The sequence below is a fragment of the Brassica napus genome, unplaced genomic scaffold, assembly GCF_020379485.1.
Source record: "Brassica napus cultivar Da-Ae unplaced genomic scaffold, Da-Ae ScsIHWf_95;HRSCAF=166, whole genome shotgun sequence".
NCBI lineage: Eukaryota > Viridiplantae > Streptophyta > Magnoliopsida > Brassicales > Brassicaceae > Brassica > Brassica napus.
In genome coordinates, this window is record NW_026016993.1 from 1 (window position 1) to 21,186 (window position 21,186).

The window sequence follows — 21,186 nt, forward strand, 5'->3', positions numbered from 1 at the left end:
TACCATTCCCATCCGAAGGGGCGGTCCCTGTTTGGTCTCCTCCTCTCTGCCTCAGAAGCTGATCTCACGTCGGTTACGGCGGATCTTACGGGCGGCGAGTAAAGATCGTCGGAAAAGTACCCTCGGTTGCGGAGAAGAGAACAGAGACGACGGGTTGACAACAATGGAGACGGCGACCATCGCGGCGGAGGAGGAGATGCGTTATGACGGTGTGGTGATTAAGGTTTTCATGTGGCCGTGCTCGCCTGAGCACGAAGAAGCTAGCCGCGGGGATCACTCTCTCCGCCTTCGCCCTCCTCTTCCTCGAGCGTGTGTTCACACTCCTAAATCTCTGCCCCGACGCGCAGGTTCGGCTCGGTACGCTGATTGGGAAGCTCATAGGTAGGAAGCGTATAGAGAAGCTAGAAGAATCGTCATCCACACAGGTCTCTTTTGAAATCATCGAAGCGTTGAAGAATCGAGAGATTGCGTTGAGGCGGAGGAGAGAGAGGTGCAGACGATCAGAGACGTGGTGTTCACGAAAGAGAAGAGTAAAAGCGCGAAGCTGAGATCAAAGATAGTGAAGAAGATTTTGCCGAAGAAGCTGAGGAGTTACAAGAAGAATAGGAAGATGAAGCTCGAAGAAAAAGAACGAGCGGTAGAGGTAGTAGAAGAAGAAGAAGAGTTGTTGACTGAAGTTTCAAGTTTGTATTCCGAGGATATAATGGAGAGCAAAGTATCCGAGGGAGATGAGATTGGTTCGAATCCGCCATTGTTGGAGATCTGTGAAGAGATCGAAGAAGAAGAATCTAAAGGGGATCTAACGAAAGCGATTGTGATGATGATAGTGATTGCTCTTGCTGGATTGTTAAGCGGCAAAGTCGTAGCTATTGGTCTGACTCTCTTCGTGTCTGATTCTGAGATTGGTCTGCTGTAAATCTCAACTAGTCTGAACTCCAAAAAAAGACTCGGCCTTTGAAAATTTTGTTTTGTTCTGTTTCCGTGGCAGTGGTGGGGCCTATGGATCAACGGGTTGCGGTGCGGCTGAAAGGGAGTGTTGTTGGGTTGTTGGCAGTTCGAAGCTACAATTGTTTGCTTATGAAACTGTAAATTAAAACAAAATCATATGAACAGAGGAAATTGTTAGTGCTTTATATAATGGTCAAAGAGTCAAAAAGTTGTTGTTTACTATGAGGAAAAACAAGTTATTACTAATATAAAAATTATTGTTAATAGTGAAAGGCACTTGAGGCAGAGCATTAACGTTTGTGTCGGCTAGATTGTCATTGTTAACAGTGAAAGGCAATATTGTTGAATCTATAGATGGAATCGTATCTGTTGGAAAATAATAATGAGTTGCACTGTTTATTGAAATCTCATCCTAATTCAAAGTATACTACAATTTTATTTCTTAAATAGTGGAAAGCCTCAGTGCTAGCTCAATCATGTCTAGCATTAAGATATGTGTATACATGACTTGCTAGTTGAGTGGTGTTCCAACAAATGTAACGGGTCATGTTTATGTGTATTTTTAATACAATTGGTGATGTATATGAGTTTTCTATTGTATAATGTTCCCAACAAATGTAAATGGTCATGTGTATCTGTGGTTTCAACATGATCTTTTCGTATATCAATGCGCTTTAGGGTATCTTCAAATCTATTCCAACTTTTTTAAAACTAAATAAAAAATAAAAATGCTCCAAACGTATTTTATTTTTCATTATATTAAGGAGTTTATCCATAAAAGAAGTAACATATTATTTTTGTTTATTACTTTATTATGGAGTAAAAAAGAGTAGAATTAAAACATTTTTACTCAATTCTAAGGAAACAACGGAGTTTTAAGTTGGATATGCTCTCAACAACACGTAGCAATATATCCGTAATCTGGTTATTCCTTGAGAAATCAAAATAGAGGGATTATTAGAGAGATTATGGGCCCGGCCAAAATAACCCATGTGAAAATTCATTTCGTTCACATGAGAAGCCATATATGGTTGAAGATTATGGGCCTCCTCGAACTACGAGTCAAATTTTATTGAGCTTGACCACAGCAAAAAAATGTTTTGTTTAATTTCACGTTTATCTCGGTATTAGATTAATAAACAATAGTATAATTAAGAAAATGGAGTGAGTCCAAAATAATATCGTTATCCATTAGAGCAAGCAAGCAAAGCCACCAGTGACAATAAGCCACCTCCATGACATAATCCACAAAAGGACTCAATACGAGTGGTCACGCACTCGGTGTAATGACTCTTACCTGTTAATTTACAAAAAAACCCTTACCACTTAAACCAACACATACCAAAGATGGATCTGAGTCTGCAGCTACAGATTGGCGGCACGTTCGTCAAAAAGGCCCCTCGTGTTCGTCTTATTGGGCTTCTCCTTCTTCCTCCACGTCACTCTCTCTTCCACGCGATTTTATTTCTTCTTCTCCGTTTCTTCATCGAAGACTCAATAGAAGAAGCTGCTCTCGCTTTCGCTCTCGTGGAATTCGATAAGACGGAGCGGTTCCTCGGCGATGCCTAGTTCTTCTTCTGAGACTCTAACGGCTTCTCGCGTCGACTGTGGCGGCGGAGGTGGAGGTGGGGGCGGCGTCGCTTGCGCTGGAGCTGATAACGCTTCTGTAGCTAATTTCAAGCTGAACGAGTCAACCTTCCTTGCTTCTCTCATGCCTAAGAAAGAATACGCGCGGATCGCTTCCTTGAAGCTCATCCTGACTACGATGGTCGCGGCGTCGTCATCGCCATCTTTGGTACTACCTTCTCGTTTGATTGTTTGTTTTCGTCGCTTTGAATTGTTAATTACTAGAGAGATTGTTTGGTTATGAAGACGCTGCGAGTAAAATTCTGATTGAGGAGTTGACCAAACGAAATTTGATCTTAGTGTAGATTCTGGTTTTGATCCTTCTGCTGCTGGCTTGCATGTAACATCTGATGGAAAGCCAAAGGTTCTAGACGTCATTGACTGGTATGTTCTATACTGTTCTTTAATCATTCGAATGAAGGTGATTTGATGGTGTTCTTTTTTTTTTTATCACTCAGTACTGGAAGTGGGGATATAGATACTTCCACAGTGGTGAAAGCCAATGAAGATGGTCTCATTCGTGGAGCATCAGGTTCGTGATTTAATCTCTGCATGATGGTTTCTTGCTCTTGTTGGTTTGTTTGTTGTCCATTCTCTAGCTATGACATACGTTGATCATTTCTGATGTATATATCAATTGTTACAGGGGCACCTTTGTTGTCAATTCTTCATGGAAAAACCCCACTGGAGAGTGGCGTGTAGGTTGCAAGTTGGTTTACCAGCTATTTACTGATGACTTAACTTCTCGTGTTAAGGTAGCCATTACAGACGTGATCCTTTCTTGGTCTGCTGGATTAGTTATATATCGGAATATCTTACAGCAAAGTTTTTTTTGTAACTGATTTGCAATCTTATTGTCTAAGACTTCTATCTGTTTTTCTAATCACACAGAAAGAGAGAAGGAAAATATGGGATGAAAAAAATCAGGAAGAAATTGCAAAGGCTGTAAAGATTCTGTATGATTTCGATCAGGTGATACGGAGATGCTGAATTTGGTTTACTGTATTGTAAATGTTGTGAGTCTGACACTGCCATTCATCTTTATCGTGACCTCATTTTAATTCCTGCCTCCAGAAGCATAGCAAGGTGGATGATACGAAACTGAAGAAGACACGTGAGGACCTCCAAAGCAGAGTTGATTTCCTAAAGAAACAAGCTGATGTAAGTTTAGAGACTTTCCTTTACTAGTTTGCTGGGTATACTTGTTCGCTGTTTCTTGAATCTGTGCTGTAAATGCATTGTTTTCGTGTAGAAATATGAAGACAAGGGGCCTGTTATTGATGCTGTTGTGTGGCATGATGGAGAAGTATGGAGGGTTGCACTTGATACGCAGAGTCTTGAAGAAGATCCAGATTGCGGGAAACTAGCAGACTTCTCCCCTCTGACAAATTACCGGCACGTCTTCCTTTATATATCTATTTCTTACTGAATATAGAAAGTTTTCGCTTGGAAGTTCTTCAGTTTTACGTTAACTTTCGATGCCAATCTAATATTTAAATCAGAATTGAGCGGAAGTACGGCGTGTTTAGCCGACTAGATGCTTGCTCCTTCGTTACTAACGTGTATGATGAGGGAAAGGTCCTAAGCATTGTAACCGATAGTTCTCCTCATGGCACTCATGTTGCTGGGATAGCTACTGCACACCACCCCGAGGTGCTAACTCATCTATATTGATAATTTGTTGCAGTCAATTAACTGTTGTTCTATGTGTGTTAGGAGTACTTGTTAAACGGTGTGGCACCTGGTGCACAAGATATCTTGTAAAATTGGAGACTCGCGGTTAGGGTCAATGGAGACCGGAACTGGCTTGACTCGGGCATTGATAGCTGCCCTGGAGGTAATAAGTCACTTAAGTGACAATGGTATACCGTTAGCTGAAAAATGCATTTGTAACTTCCTAATATTATTATTTGAAGCTTGAACAAACAAGTGGTAATTATTGCTTGTATGGAATTCATGTCTGTGTACATGTAACTGCTTTGCATTGACAGAGTTATACGTTTTTTTGTGTGTATATGCTGACTTCTGTTGTAATGTTACAGCATAATTGTGATCTTGTCAACATGAGCTATGGAGAGGCAACATTACTTCCAGACTATGGACGCTTTGTTGATCTTGTTACTGAAGTACCATCCAAACTCTTGTATTTGTTAGTCAGCACTTAGTTGGTTGTGTTTTATGCTTTTAATCTTACTTTTGTTGACATTCTGGTATGTTTTAGGCTGTGAACAAGAGACGCCTAGTATTTGTAAGTAGTGCTGGCAACAATGGTCCAGCATTGACAACAGTTGGTGCACCTGGTGGAACAACTTCCAGTATCATTGGTGTTGGTGCATATGTTTCTCCTGCAATGGCAGCTGGTGCCCATTCGGTGGTGGAACCTCCCAGTGAGGGGCTTGAGTACACTTGGTAATTTCACATTTTCCCGTTCTTTTGATTTATTCTATTGCCAGTGGTAGCTAGCATGAAATAGTTATTGTTATATTGTAGGTCAAGCCGGGGGCCAACCTCTGATGGGGATCTTGGTGTCTGCATAAGTGCACCTGGTGGGGCTGTTGCTCCTGTTCCTACATGGACGCTTCAAAGACGCATGCTCATGAATGGAACATCGATGTCATCTCCTTCTGCCTGTGGAGCAATTGCGTTACTTTTGAGTGCTATGAAGGTTTCTTCTCCAGCATTATATTTTCCTCTTGGAATTTTTGTTTCTTTTTCCTTTTTATGCAGCGAATGTTTCAGCTGCTGAAATTCTTTCATGCTTCTACAGGCTGAGGGCATCCCAGTTAGCCCGTACAGTGTAAGGAGGGCTCTTGAAAACACATCAACTCCGGTAGGTGATCTACCTGAGGATAAACTGACTACTGGACAAGGGCTAATGCAAGTTGATAAGTAAGGTTCTATAACCTATAATTAATTTGACACGATATTTTATTAGTTCTGATTAATTTTTTTATGGCAGGGCATATGAATACTTGAAACAGTTTAAGGACTGTCCATGCGTATTTTATCAGATAAAGGTCAATCTCTCGGGAAAAACAAGTATGTAAACATTTGTTTTTAAGTTTTCGAGGTAGAAAGTTATTGGAAACTTGCGTGCTGAAACATATCCTACTCTCATTGAAGATAAACAGAACAACTGAATGTGTTGATTTCCATCATATGTTTTGCAAATGCATCTTAGTGGTAGTGTCTATATGTAGCTGCTTACCTAAAAGGCCTTCCTGCTTTTGGCTGGGGGAAAGTTACCTCAAAAATTTTCTTTTTTCGACGAAATATGAACCTTTCTTTAAGAAAATTATGAACTCTATGAACACAGCTCCGACATCACGGGGCATCTACCTGCGGGAGGCTACTACTTGCAGACAATCTACAGAGGTGAACTACTGCTATATTACAGGAAAAATCTTAGTATGCTTAGTAATCTGCTCAAATGCATTCTAACTTATATTCTATATAAATAGTCATTATCTTCATACGACATGCCATATTCATCCTTTGGTGGAATAATTTCTTGGATGCCATGTCATGGAGTCCGAAATTTTCCTTCAAAACTTTATCTCCTACGGGATAATATATTTCACTTTCAAACTTTGTTATATATCCTGTCTGTTATGTGAAACAAGCATAGTTTTGACATTACAGTGGACGGTACAAGTTGACCCGAAGTTCCATGAAGGTGCAAGTAATTTAAAGGAACTTGTGCCTTTTGAAGAATGCCTTGAGTTGCACTCCACAGATGAAGGAGTTGTACGGGTTCCTGATTATCTACTTCTCACTCATAACGGACGTAGCTTCAAGTTAGTGTTTTCAATCCTATACCTAGCTGCTTGTGTTCTGGTTTTTTTCTTGCCATGTTATCTCTGTAGTAAGATTCTATCATCTTTTTCAGCGTTGTTGTGGACCCCACAAATCTTGGGGATGGTGTGCACTACTTTGAAGTTTATGGGATTGATTGCAAAGCTCCACAGCGTGGTCCTCTTTTCAGAATCCCAGTGACAATAATAATTCCCAAGACTGTGGCTAATCGACCTCCAGTTATTTCATTTCAACAAATGTCTTTCGTCTCAGGTGATTGTTTGTGATTTTTATAATGTGTGATTTATACAACAAACAAGTCCTCTTAAATGGCTGCCAATTTTTTATTTTGTTTTTTTTTGTTTCTCTATAATTATAACCGCAGGCCACATTGAACGAAGATATATGGAGGTACCACTTGGAGCGACATGGGCTGAGGCTACAATACGAACTTCAGGGTTTGATACTACACGGAGATTTTATATTGATACCCTTCAGGTAGGACACGTTTAAGCAGACTTCACGTCTTTGTTGCTGCTGGTTCTAATCGTTACTTTATTTGCAGCTTTGCCCATTGCGAAGGCCTATCAAGTGGGAGGACGCAGCAACTTTCGCATCTCCCTCTGCTAAAAGCTTTGCGTTTCCTGTGGTTAGTGGTCAAACGATGGAACTAGCTGTAGCTCAGTTCTGGTCCAGTGGCCTTGGAAGTCGTGAACCAACTATCGTTGACTTTGAGGTAGGAACTGATAATTATATATGTGTGTGTGTGTGTGAGATAGAGAGAGAGAGTTTTATTGTCCTTAGTGTTGACATGTGTTAGGTAATGAACTCTTTAAGTTATAAGATCTTTTCCCTCCTTATTTTTTCATTCGTGCTGGTGTCCTTACTTTGATTTGAATTCATCATGCTAGTGTATCTTTTGGCCCATTTTTATGCTCTGCTTATTTCTTTCTGCAATTTGGCCCCTTACCAATTTTAGCCTCAATTTAGTTGGGTGTTAGGTATCTGGTTTAGCAATAATCACCCCTGCATATGCATTCTCGTTTAGGAATGGGGTTGGAAACGAATTTCCGGTGAATAGGTACAATGTGCTATTGACCAGTCGTCATGTTGTCACACTAATATTATGAACAAAATTCTATGTTCAAGTAGCTCAGGCCTACTAACTATATGAGTACATTATGACTTGTTAGACATGAGTTGATGCAAGTTATGTGTGTATTCGAGATTGAATTCCATGGAACTGGTGTCAATAGTAGTGTTTTTATAAACGAATTTCAGGTGAATATGTATATAAATGTGTTATTGACCAGACTTCATACCGTCAGACTAATGTTACGAACTAAGTTTTATGTTCAAGTCGCTCAGGCCTACTAACTGTATCGAGTACATTGTGACTTGTTAAACATGAGTTGATGCAGTTATGTGTTTTCTAGATCGAATTCCATGGAATTGGTATCAATAAAGAAGAATTGATACTTGATGGAAGTGAAGCACCAATAAAAGTTGAAGCTGAAGCACTATTGGCATCTGAAAAACTTGTTCCCGTAGCTGTTCTGAACAAGGTACTTTTATGTGTGGAGATGGTATCTTCTCCTTTTTCTATATAAAATATATATTTGTAGGATTGCTTATGGCTGGTGTTTTGTTTTAAATGAAGATACGAGTTCCATATCAACCTGTTGATGCACAACTCAAGACTCTATCAACTGGGCGCGATAGACTACTGTCGGGCAAACAGATACTAGCATTGACATTAACGTGGGTTATGCTTCTACTTTCTTGGTGTCGTTCGTTGCTTATTTATCTATCAAATTGTTACCATAAGTTCTTATCTTTTGTTTCTGCAGCTACAAGTTCAAATTAGAAGATGCAGCTGAAGTGAAACCTTATATACCCTTATTGAACAATCGCATATATGACAATAAATTTGAGTCCCAGTTTTATATGATCTCTGATGCCAACAAGGTACTCTACGAACTTGCCACCTAAAAGGCTGGTAGTACAAGTATAGACTAGCTGATAAATTCTCATTGGCATTCTATAAACCTGATATGATGAAGTTTATGAATCCCTTGTTCGTTTTGTCCTGTAAAAACGCGTTTCTGCTTTCTTGGTTATGTCTTACTTTTATAGTATTTCTTGCCTTGACATGTTCTCCTGATATTTTCCAGCGTGTATATGCAATGGGTGATGTTTATCCGGAGTCTTCTAAACTCCCTAAGGGAGAATATAAACTTCAGCTGTATCTAAGGTTTGTGCTACATCTTTGATGGTTGCAGTTTGTTTTAAATTCGAAAAGCTGAGTTTGTACACACAAAATCCAGCCAGAACCAAACCTCTGTAAAATATATTTCATGGTTGACAACTTTGTTTCACAGTTACGTATTTAGTCTACTATTCTAAAAGCTAATTGCTTTCACCAGGCATGAAAATGTGCAGTTGCTGGAAAAGTTGAAGCAGCTCACTGTGTTTATTGAAAGAAATATGGGGTAAGATTTTGATTAATGTTTACTTTTTTTTGAGAAGCAAGATGTAATCATTTTCAGGAGAAAAAAGTTCTGAAAAATGCTTGACTATATCTTGGCGTGTATTCCGTTGTTAATGTTTTTATTTTTAGCAACATTATAATTCCTGACGAGCTGATTTTTAAATATATTTTGCTGGTGATGTAGGAGATTCGGCTGAACTTACACTCTGAACCAGATGGTCCAGTCACAGGAAATGGTGTTTTTAAATCCTCTGTTCTAATGCCAGGGTGCTCTCTTTTAGCTCATTTACTAGTTTCAAATTTTCTGCCAACTGCTACTTTGCTTGTTCTCTGATTGTGTTTCTCACTTCATTTATCACCTGCAGGGTGAAGGAAGCGTTTTATCTGGGCCCACCAACAAAGGATAAGCTACCCAAGGTATAGTAGGTTGTTGACAAGTATAATTAATGTTCTGATGCATCATATTCCTCTCAAATGTACTACACTTTTGATTTCACCTGCAGAATACTCCCCAAGGATCTGTGTTGGGGGAGAAATCTCATATGGGAAATTGTCATTTGATGATAAAGAAGGGAAGAATCCAAAGGATAATCCTGTATCTTATCCGATTTCATTTGTGGTTCCACCAAAGAAGGTATCTAAAACTACCGTTTCTTGTCTGGTGTTCCTATAGGCTATTGATACTTGATGCAGTGCAGTCTGGCTACACGAGCTCATATTTTGTGTTTAGCTTTATCTATTTTTCTGATTTTTTGTTGTTTGTTTTCTATTCAATAGCCTGATGAAGATAAGAAGGCCGTTTCTTCTACAAATAGCTGTAAATCTGTATCAGAACGCTTGGAACAAGAGGTATTATTTGTAGAAGCATGTTTCATATCGACTCTTACTGAAATTCATGGTCGAATGTTCTATTATGTAATTGAATCAAGTACTTGTTTTGTGAACATTGAGCGGTGGGTTTTCTTTTCTACACTAATATTATACGATATCATTTTTTGTAATCAGGTTCGTGACACAAAGATCAAATTTCTTGGGAACCTGAAACAAGAAACAGAGGAAGAGCGTTCAGAGTGGAAAAAGTTGTGTGCATGTCTCAAGGTTTGCCATCTAAAGGCTTTTCCGTTTTTCGTATTCACGAATGATTTGTGCCACATAACTGGGGAACCTTTGATCAAAGTATCCAAATCCGAAATGATTAACTTGAGCATATGTTCCTTGGCAGTCTGAATACCCAAGCTACACTCCGTTGCTTGCTAAGATCTTGGAAGGTTTGCTATCTCGGTCCGAAGGTGGGGACAAAATCAGCCATCACGAAGAGGTAAAGTTTCAAATGAGTTACTAATCTCAATATTGTTGCACTACTTTCTCTACAGTCTTCAAACTACACACGCTCAAGAAATGGTGTGAGAAACTACTCTGAAATTCTCTTCTCTTGTTTTTTTTTGGTAGATTATTGATGCTGCAAACGAAGTAGTACGCAGTGTTGACGTAGACGAGTTAGCAAGATTCTTGCTAGACAAAAGTGAACCAGAAGATGAGGAAGCAGAGGTGTGATATTTTATCTGTTGCGTTTTATTAACTAGCTACTTGCTTTTATTTACGACTCTGATGACCATCTACGGTGCTATGTGTTGTTCAAATCAGAATTTAAAGAAAAAGATGGAGATGACCCGTGACCAGCTGGCAGAAGCACTATACCAGAAAGGGTTAGCCATGGCGAGAATCGAGAATTTGAAGGTAAGACCAAATCTTTTTATATTTATCTGCCTATAGATAGTTGGTGAATATGTTAAATGAAAGTACGAGTGGTATCATTAGCATTTTGTCAGCCAATTTTTGGGCAACTACACACTACTCATTTGTTTGCAGGGTGAGAAGGAAGATGAAGGAAGTTGCCAGAAGGATAAGTTCGAAGAGAATTTCAAAGAACTGACAAAATGGGTTGACGTGAAATCATCTAAGTTCGGTACTCTCACCGTTCTAAGAGAGAAACGCCTCTCACGACTTGGGACCGCATTGAAGGTAAACACACACACACGTCTATCAAATCTTCAAATGTACCAGGAAAAACTGCAAATGATTTGATCCAACTGACTCCAAAACTAATTGATTATATGGTTTTCAGGTACTTGATGAGTTGATCCAAAACGAGAACGAGACTGCTAATAAGAAACTTTACGAACTGAAACTGGGCTTACTGGAGGAATTAGGTTGGAGCCATTTGGTTACGTATGAGAAGCAGTGGATGCAAGTTCGTTTTCCTACAAGCTTACCTCTCTTTTAGTTGTTATTAATGCTTCTAATAAAGTTATTTTTCGTTCAATAAAAGGCGTGTGTTATCAAAACCCAATCTACTGTTTCATTTATGTATGTTAGTCTAAATATTTATATGTTTCAGTTGTGGATTGATCAATTTAGTATTTGTGTCAACTGCAACGTTCAATTCCTATATTATCAGATTTTATTTGTATTGATTATATTTTTAAGTTTTTCTATTTTAGAAGTTGAAAAGAAAAATTCAGTTGGTTACCAAACATTAGAGTAAGTAGCTTTGAAGATGACTAATGTAATTTCAAAAAGAAAAAGATTGATGTTTAATTGATGAACTAAAATGATCAGTATAGCTCCACAACGTAAACCATTTGAAAACTAAATTTGAATGTCAATTAACAATACTAAACCATTGATCTCCAAATTGTCAAAGATTACTGCATTAATTTTTAAAATATAACAGTTGCAACCCAATTGGTCTATAGTCAAGTCAACACTATCATTCATCAATTAGTCACGAGAATCATAAACGGTTTAACAACTCAAAACAAACACAAAATTCCACAATTTTCGCCATAATTTTCAAAATCAGGTATAGCTATACTCAACAATCAACGGTTTTGAACTTTTGTTTTGTCATCAATACCAACCCCTTTTTAAGTTTTCTAACTTAATGAAAAGAATCTTGTTATAGAGTTCCACATATGTATTCAATATTTCAAATCATACTATTATATTCTCCTTCACCAAACATTACTGGTTTAGTAGTAAATAATCGAACCTTTTCAATTTTTATAATAAAAACAAAAAGTAAGTCTTTTTCCACTATGCCTTACTTTTCCACTATGCCTTACTTGGCAAGGTAGGTATACTCTGTTCATTTCTGAAGAAATTATCCGGATCAACCGCGGTCTTAATCTTGACTAATCGATCAAAGTTGTTACCAAAATACTTCCTTCCATACACCTCTCCTTCCTTGTAACTATTCACCCCGTGATCATTCACACCGATGTCAACATCTCTGTAGTTCAAGTAAGCATTCCTAGGATTCTTGCTCACAAACCCGGTCATGAATCTGTAAAGCACCTTAGCCTGGTTCAAGTAACCCTTCTCTATCTCTGCAGACGACTCTTTCCAGTTCACAGAGTACTGAATCTTGAAAAGCTTATTCCGGTGCGGGAACGGCGTTGCGTCCTCGGCCACCTCCGCCATTTTCCCGCCGTAAGGATTGAAAACAAGCCCTATCTTCCCCAGCTCAATCATCTTCTTGAACAGCAACTCGATCCCATCTCTAGGAATCTCGGTCGCAACGTAATCAGACTTCCTCTTGCCGAAGCTAGCGGAATCAAGATCCCGATCAAGAAACACTTTGGGATCGGTTTGAGTAGCGTTCTCATCATTGTCCCACCATAACGCAGACTGAATCCAAGTCATCTCCTTGCAAGCCTCCTCCTTGAGCCCCAGCTCAGGGAAGTCCTTAGCAAGAAGCGAAACGACGTCGTCTGCTCTGCCTAAGAACAGAGCAACCACGGAAGCTCTCACCGTCTTCACCTTATTCCTCGTAGTAGGTTGAATCAGCATCCTCATGAAGAGGTTCCTGTCGGTTTTCGGACCAACGAACTGCCATTTGTGAACCATGTCCACCGCTCCGGCGTCCATATACTGCTCCACTCTGAACACCGTAACGGTCGACGGCACGGGAACGAGCTTGACCTTGTACCCCAAAACGACGCCGAAGCTCCCTCCTCCTCCGCCGGAGATCGCCCAGAAAAGATCCTCACCCATCGCTTTTCTATCCAAAACACGACCTTTCACGTCGACGATATTCGCGTCCTCGACATAGTCCACCGACAAACCGTACTTCCTCAACATGTTACCGTACCCGCCGCCGCTTAAGTGACCGCCGACGCCAACCGTCGGACAAACTCCGGCGGGAAACCCATGGACTTTGCTTTCCCGCCAAATCCCGTAGTAAACCTCGCCGAGAGTCGCTCCGGCGGAGATCCACGCCGTCTGATCAGTTATGTTAACCGTTACGTCGCGGAGGTTCGACATGTCGAGGATGAAAAACGGTTTGCCGGAGACGTAAGAGAGACCGTCGTAGTCGTGCCCGCCGCTTCTGATCTTGAAGACGAAGTTTAAGGGCTTCGAGCAGAGGACGGCGGCGCTGACGTGGCTATACGAGCGAGGAGTGACGATGATCGTCGGTTTGGGAGTGGAGGAAGTGTTGAACCTCGCGTTTCGGATGTAAGCACGGAGAACGGAGGAGTATGAAGGGTTGGTCGGAGAGAAGACGTTTTCGGCGATTTGGGCTTGTGGGGATTTAGTCTTGTCGGAGAAGCATTGAACGAAGGATTCGTAGACGGAGGACGAAGAGGGAGGTGCGGCGAGTGAGGAGAAAGGGAGAGAGAATAAGAAGAAGAGGGAGAGAAGGACAGAGACAAAGGTTGTGTTTTAATCATTGTTGAAATGATTCGTTTGCTTGTTCTTCTTCTCGGTGTTGTTATGTACTTTTATAACAGCGCGACAAGAGTAGGATGTCTCTAACTTTTTCAGTTTTTTAGTAATTATTTTAAGATTAGCTATAATTTTTTATTTGGTATAATATATAATTTTAAAGGAAGAGATTTTTGAATTATTATGTACCTTTTATTATTTATATATCGTTTATCCACAGTCCACTACGCATTTTATAATTTTATTTTGTTTGGGTTATTAGTTTTATACTTCTGTTTAGTCTTTTGTCGTAGCATTAGTTGGTGTCCGTGACTCTGTAGCAAAGGTTGTTGGGTTTTATGAACTTCACAGGAAACTGGAGACAAAAATAACAGGTTTAAAGAGAAAATTTTGCATATTTGTATATGTAATTTCGCGTCAAAAATGAATCAAAGATATTCTTGTTTGATGATTGTTTTTGACTCATTGTTTAATGATTTTTTTTTTAAAGTAAAACTTATTTAAATCATTAGTTATTGATTTGCATTACTTATTTGGCGAAATCTTATCAAATTAGATTGTTTTCTGTGTCTTCTTATGTTAATATCTCATATGTGTTGATTTCTTTGTAGGGAAAGTTAGATCTTATTTATGTATATCGTTTAGGCATGGACATTCGGGGTCCCAATCGGATTTTGGTTTTGTCCAATCGGGTTTCGGTTTTTCAGGTTTATCAAAATCAGCCCTATTCGGATTATATAAAAGTTCGGTTTGGGACCGGTTCGGGTTTTATCGGGTTCGGATTGGGGTTAGTAAATCTTCGAAGAACCGGTACAACCCGGTGTACTTTCGGGTTTTGGGTTCCAACTGATTCTTTGGTTTTAAAGTACTTGATTTATACTCTATTTTGTAACCAAAATATAAGTAAAATCGGTTCTTCGGGTTTAAAGTACTTGATTTGTACATATTTTATAACCAAAACATAAGTAAAATCGATTCAAAAATAAGAAAAAACATCATGATCATTTAAAGTCAAACGAAAGGTAAACGTTGTTATTGATAGAAAGAAAACCAATAAATGAAATCATAAAACGAAAAAATTAAGTTCTCATGAAATGAAAAAAATATTCAATGAAAATAAAACCAAAATCTAAAAATTACAAGCCTCAACAGTCACTTTCAACCATCAACCTTCAACCTTCATGTAGTAGATAGTTATTGTAGATGTTTAATAATATCTTAGATTATTTTGGCTACATATTAGGTACAAGTTCTTTTTGGCATTTTGAATGTTTTGGGTTCTATCTGATATCCATTTAATTTTGGGTTCGGTTCGGATAATACCCAAAGCCCGAAATACCATAAAACAAGATCCATTCGGTATTTATGTCGGGTTCGGATCGGTTCAGATTCATTTATATCGGATCAGATTCGGTTCGGATTTTCGGGTTTGGTTTATTTGCCCAGCCCTAATATCATCTCACCATTCACAAGAAATGTTTTTTTTGCCTCTCATTCATTCCCATTCCCTTTTTTCAGAAGAATAAAAAACAAAATCAGTTTTTTGAGAAATTTGAGCAGGAACAATCGTTCATTTTCATTCTTGCTATTTTATTCATATACATTCTTTTTCTATCCATTCTTTTTATTCCCAGAAAAATTACCAATCTGAGCCATTGCGAATTTGTAATAAATCCAAATATTCTTTCCGTCTCCAAAGATAATTTTTTTTTCATTGTTCATACATATATTAAAAAAATTGTATCGCATCATTTTCTATTATCATCAATTTTCAATAAATTAAGAAATAATAATTTAGTACACTTATTTTTTTGAAATTTAAAATTTACTATTATAAAACATGATAGTTCTTAACATGGTATTTTGATGTTTTCGTACCTTAAAAACTAATAATATATGAAAATTCTAAAAATTAAAATAAATATGATGAAAATGAAAGATGATGAACAAAAAAAAAGCAAATGGAAATTAAGACATAAAATTTATAAATTCATAAAAATTATATTTTGTGAAACTAATTTTTCCTAAACCATGCAGAAATGTAAAATCTATAAAATTTTCAGGAAACAAATCATGTACACACACACACATTAATCATGTCTTCAAATTTTTGAATACTTTTGTTTTTGAAATTATAATTGAACATTTGAAGAGAATTCACTATCATAATAAGTACATAAATTTTGATCTTAACAAATCAAAGTCTGGTAACAATACGTCATGGTGTGCTTCGTTTCTAGCACAATACATAATACTCTCAAACTTCATATAACTTCTCAATGGACTGATGCTCTCTGTTCATCTCATTAAAAGATGTCATTGTTAGATAATTCGAAAAACAATCTTAATATTTTACAATACATGTCGCCGATTCCCCAGGTTGTATGCTATCGGGGTCAAGGTCGACCAATGACATGGCGAGGCAATCAAAGCATTCCTATATCTTCTCTATCCATTACGCCATTACTGGCTGGTTATTTGTCAGGAGAACCACGTGCCATTACCGTGGCTCCTCCGACATCCCCCGCTTTGGCACCAGTCAAGCGCCATCTCAAATAATTTAGAGGCTTCAAGCAAATTGAATATGTGTTATATGTCATAATGCTATTTTTATTTATTTTTAAAATACATAATATTTTATCAAAAAAAAAATACATAATATCATTATTTTACCATGTGTTTAATATTTAGAAAATAATCAATTTATTTTTCTTAACAGTTTGGTTTTTCTTAATTACTAAAGATATTAAAGCAAATTATCTTAAAATCATGTAGACATTATAAAAACTATAAGTGGTAAAAATAAAAGGTTCAAATAGCCATTATAATTAGTACTCCCACTCATTCTGTTTTATCAAGTGAATACTCGCTGTCATAGCCGGAAAAATGCACTTTCAGTAAAAAACGCAAAAACTCATTTTTTCATCAAAACCGTAACAAATCAATTTCTGCAAAAACCGCAAAAACGTATTTTCCATTTCCGTCGAAAACGCACTTTTCTGTCAAAGAAAAAATACATTTTCCGCAAAAAAGCAGAAACTCATCCGTTTAATAATTTTTGATATGTTTCTTCACACAGCATTGTACATGATATACTCATTCAGTAAAAACCCACACAGCATTGTACATGATATACTCATTCGGTATTCACTTGATAAAAAAAGCATTGCGTCCTCTTGGTCACTATATAAAATATAAATCATGTACATGATTTTGACCAATTTTGCTGTAGGTCGACGAGAAAACATGATTTTACAGTTTTATCAGAAAATATAATTTCATAACTTTGGTGGTGAAATTTTTTGATTTTACGATTTTGTAAAAAGACTTAAATTTACGGTTTTGACAATAAAATATGGCTAGACTTGATTTATGAAAACAACCAAATATAGTGTTTATATATAAGAAACAATTAAGTTAGATTTTGTTTATTAAAATTGATTTAGATATATGAGAAAATTAAATAAAACTTGGTTTGTAAATTTGGTAGGGTAATTTTTTGTTCATATATTTGTTTTGAGTTTAGAATGGTTATAAATTATCATTGGTTTGATTATGGATAATTCATTGTCCATTTAATCCAATCTATTATACCGAATAATTCATTTTTATTTCTATTAAAATTAGTGATTTTGATTGGATTGAATAGAACCGTAAACTTTTATCCATTTTGCCAATTCTAGCCTTGCCATTAGATGAATATGGTGACTTCGTCGTCCCCAATTGTTGGCACTTTTATCCGTATCTTATATTACGCTAAGAGACCCAACCTAAGAGACCTATAATAAACATGCACTAATAGTCTACCGGTTTAAGATTTGGTTTGCATCACCAGCAATTTTGACATATTACTACTTCTCTCTCAATCTATAGGCACAGAGAAACCATACAATATATTAATATCCAAAACCAATGCATTCTATATTGCTTCACCAAAGCATTACATTATTAACGTTAAACCAATCTTTCATAACAGATGACAAACAATATCTCTTAAGACTTGCGTGGCAAGGTAGGTATACTCTGTTCATTCCTAAAGAAGTTCCCTGGATCAACCTTGGTTTTAATCTTGACTAATCGATCAAAGTTCTTTCCAAAATACATTCTTCCATAAACCTGTCCTTCCTTGTAGCTATTCTTCCCGTGATCGTTCACCCCGATATCGACATCACGGTAGTAGTTCAAGTAAGCACTTCTAGGGCTCTTGCTCACAACCTGGTCATGAAACTGTGAAGCTCTTTAGCCTCGTTCAAGTAACCCTTCTCTATCTCCGGAGACGACTTTTCCAGTTCACAGAGTACTGAATCTTGAAAAGCATATTCCGGTGAGGGAACGGTGTTGCGTCCTCCGCAATCTCCGCCATCTCCCGCCGTAAGGATTGAAAAAGCCTATCTTTTCAATCATCTTCTCACTTTTACTACAGAGACTCAATCCCATTTCTAGGAATCTCGGTAGCTACGTAATCAGACTTCCTCTGCCGAAGCTAGAGGAGTCAAGATTCCGATCGAGAAACACTTTAGGATCGGTCTGAGTAGCGTTAACGCGATTGTCCCACCATAACGCGGACTGAAACCAAGTCATCTCCGTACAGTTCTCCTTCTTCAAAGCCAACTCAGGAAGCTCCTTACTAAGGAGCGAAACGACGTCGTCTGCTTTACCTAAGAACAGAGCAACCACAGTAGCTCTCACCGTCTTCACCTTATTCCTCGTAACCGGTTGAATCAGCATCCTCATGAAGAGGTTCCTGTCCGTTTTCGGACCAACGAACTGCCACTTGTGAACCATATCCACCGCTCCGGCGGCCATATACTGCTCCACTCGGAAAACCGTCACGACAGGTGGCACCGGAACGAGCTTGACCTTGTACCCCAAAACGACGCCGAAGCTCCCTCCTCCTCCGCCGGAGATCGCCCAGAAAAGATCCTCACCCATCGCTTTCCTGTCCAAAACACGACCTTTCACGTCGACGATCTTCGCGTCGATCAAGTGATCGACCGACAAACCGAACTTCCTCAACATGTTACCGTACCCGCCGCCGCTTAAGTGACCGCCGACACCAACCGTCGGACAAACTCCGGCGGGGAAACCATGGACTTTACTCTTCTCCCAGATTTTATAGTAAACTTCTCCGAGAGTAGCTCCGGCGGAGATCCAGGCGGAGTTATCGGCGACGTCGACGGAGACGTCGCGGATGTTCGACATGTCGAGGACGAAAAACGGTTTGTCGGAGATGTACGAGAGACCGTCGTAGTCGTGCCCGCCGCTTCGGATCTTGAAGACGAAGTTTAAGGGCTTCGAGCAGAGGACGGCGGCGCTGACGTGGCTATACGAGCGAGGGGTGACGATGATGGTCGGTTTGGGAGTGGAGGAGGTGTTGAACCTCGCGTTTCGGATGTAAGCTCGGAGGACGGAGGAGTAAGCAGGGTTGGTCGGAGAGAAGACGTTTTTGGCGATTTGGGGTTGTGGTGTTTTCGTTCTCTTGGAGAAGCATTTGAGGAACGAGTTGTAGACGGAGTGCGATGGTTGGGAGAGGGAGGGGAGAGGCAGAGAGAGGAAGAGGAGGAAGAAAACGACGGAGAAGACACAGCTTCGTCGCATTGTGTTAATGAGATTGAGATTCTTCTTGTGTCTCGTGTTGTGTTTGTCTTGTGCGTACTTGTCCGGTGTATTTATAACCGATGAGAAAAGATGTTTCGGACAATATTTTAATTTCGTTTAAAAACAAATTGCAATTATTTTATATTAGCATACAGATTTGAAATTAGCAATATATGAAATGTATGAAATGTTTTTGCGTTTAACGCGTTTAAAAAAGTGGCAAATAAAATAGGATTAAGGAGACTTTCATTCTTTGGTCTAAAACTATGAGTATTCATCACTATTCAAAACTCTTATAAGTCACGACCTCTTGGTTACTATACTTTGTAATCAAATCCCTATATATTTATTGAGAAGCATTACAACTTTTTTTTGTAGCCACATGTCATCACTAGAATGATTCTTAGAATCATTAGAGAAATATGTGTTGGTCAATCTAATTATATAATAAGCATTTTATTAAACTAACAATAAATTATCATTAATGTACTTTATTATTTCCTTAAATAAAATTTACGAAATTGCCTGATGTGGCTAAAGTATAAATATGGCAGTTATTGATTTTGAATAATAAAGATTTGATAAAAAATAGTGTATCTTCTATCATATTTGTTTAATTTTAAACTATTAATAAAAAAAACAACCACAATAACCATATAATAAAAATTTAGATTTTTATGTATATGCTATATTTTTGAATTTTTTACAAACGGCTATAAATTACTACTAAAACTGTTAAAAGTCTCACATTCAATTTTATGATCCATGGTTTAAAATTTTTGTTATGACAAAATACAAATGATTACAAAAATTATATAAGTAAAAGTCTAATTTAATTAATTATTAAGATTAATATATATATATCATTTTAAATTAAAATATAAACCATATAAAATACAATATTTTAGTTTCAAAATTTACTTTGAAAGTTTTTGAGAAAAGTTTTGAACGATACATTGACAACTTTTTTTTTTTAATTATTAATTTACTAAAACTATTAATCCCACAATGAAATTTTGTATCAGTAATTTAAATATTTTTCTATAAAGATATGATCAAAAATCTATATAAAATTATAATCTGATTTCTTAAAATCTAAATAGAATTATTATATTTAATATACTAAAATATATTATCTATGTTAGTATCATTTAAATTTATAACAATATCAACTATAATATAAAACATATTTTGGATTAATAAAAATGATTTTTTGTTATACACCAATGTTATACCATATATTAACATTTAATACTTTAATATATTTATAATTATTATTTTAATTTTTTTTCTTATTTCATAATATGTAAACATATTAATACATAAAATAAATTATATATATAATGTTGATTCCGCGCAAGGTGCGGATCCTAACCTAGTAAAGTATTATTCTCGAACCAATTATCACTTGTTGGTATATAAATACTTTTAGTTTTTTAGGATAGGCTAAGAATTGTCGTTTGTATTTTCTTTTTGAAAGTCATTAAACATCAATCAACATGAAATTAAAAAAAATAGACTGAAAACGTTGTCAAAAAGAAAAAAAAGACTAAAACACTTAACCAATTGAACAGTTACAAAATACAGATACCGATAAATAGAGAGTAATTTTGTAACAGAAATGATATTAAAGATGTTCGATACAAAAAAAAAATTATAGAAAGAAACGATTGAGCCGTTAATTTCGTTAATTTTCCTTGTTTTATTGGTCAACATTTAGTTATTTCCTTTTCATCGCTGGTTTTAAAGTCTGGTCAACGTCGTATTGGAATCCTATCGGGATTTGTGGGACTGTGGAGGAGTAAAGAAAAGTTCGAAGAGAAGACTATACACAACGTGTCATTTATAAATACGATACTCTATCCGTTTCATATTAAGTCTCGTTTTAAAAAAAAATTTCGTTACAAATAAATGTCGTTTTCAATTTTCAATGCAAAATTTATTAATTCTATGCAAAATTTATTTTTCTATTGGTTGAAATATGGTTAGGTGTATAGTTA

At 37.2% G+C, this 21,186-nt stretch overlaps 1 protein-coding gene, 1 non-coding gene and 2 pseudogenes across 3 annotated transcripts; 2 read left to right on the forward strand and 2 right to left on the reverse strand.

Annotated features, from left to right (window-relative positions):
* Nucleotides 1–223: 223 nt before the first annotated feature.
* LOC106421169 lies at nucleotides 224–932 on the forward strand (the record flags this gene model as incomplete). Its single annotated transcript, XR_007337994.1, has 1 exon — nucleotides 224–932. It is a non-coding gene; the product is annotated as an uncharacterized LOC106421169 (transcript).
* Nucleotides 933–2,295: 1,363 nt separating this feature from the next.
* On the forward strand, nucleotides 2,296–11,339 carry LOC125606738 (annotated as a pseudogene). The gene is made up of 34 exons (XR_007337993.1): nucleotides 2,296–2,743; nucleotides 2,880–2,958; nucleotides 3,033–3,110; nucleotides 3,221–3,329; nucleotides 3,466–3,546; nucleotides 3,649–3,735; nucleotides 3,827–3,969; nucleotides 4,077–4,227; nucleotides 4,291–4,411; nucleotides 4,617–4,700; nucleotides 4,796–4,983; nucleotides 5,065–5,239; nucleotides 5,342–5,463; nucleotides 5,534–5,613; nucleotides 5,891–5,949; nucleotides 6,217–6,371; nucleotides 6,464–6,642; nucleotides 6,755–6,867; nucleotides 6,935–7,105; nucleotides 7,806–7,934; nucleotides 8,030–8,130; nucleotides 8,220–8,337; nucleotides 8,544–8,623; nucleotides 8,796–8,861; nucleotides 9,044–9,127; nucleotides 9,226–9,277; nucleotides 9,364–9,494; nucleotides 9,638–9,709; nucleotides 9,866–9,958; nucleotides 10,083–10,178; nucleotides 10,310–10,408; nucleotides 10,505–10,597; nucleotides 10,730–10,882; nucleotides 10,986–11,339. The product of XR_007337993.1 is annotated as a tripeptidyl-peptidase 2-like (transcript).
* Nucleotides 11,340–11,816: 477 nt separating this feature from the next.
* On the reverse strand, nucleotides 11,817–13,594 carry LOC125606739 (berberine bridge enzyme-like 19). Its single transcript, XM_048775645.1, has one exon. The coding sequence runs from the start codon at nucleotides 13,184–13,186 to the stop codon at nucleotides 11,975–11,977; it is 1,212 nt and encodes a 403-aa protein (XP_048631602.1). The 5' UTR covers nucleotides 13,187–13,594; the 3' UTR covers nucleotides 11,817–11,974.
* Nucleotides 13,595–17,460: 3,866 nt separating this feature from the next.
* LOC106421160 lies at nucleotides 17,461–19,259 on the reverse strand (annotated as a pseudogene).
* Between the last annotated feature and the right edge of the window lie 1,927 nt (nucleotides 19,260–21,186).

Coding starts and splice junctions, on each gene's coding strand:
- LOC125606739 (XM_048775645.1), bottom strand. CDS start 13,186: ATGTCGAACCTCCGCGACGTAACGGTTAACATAACTGATCAGACGGCG.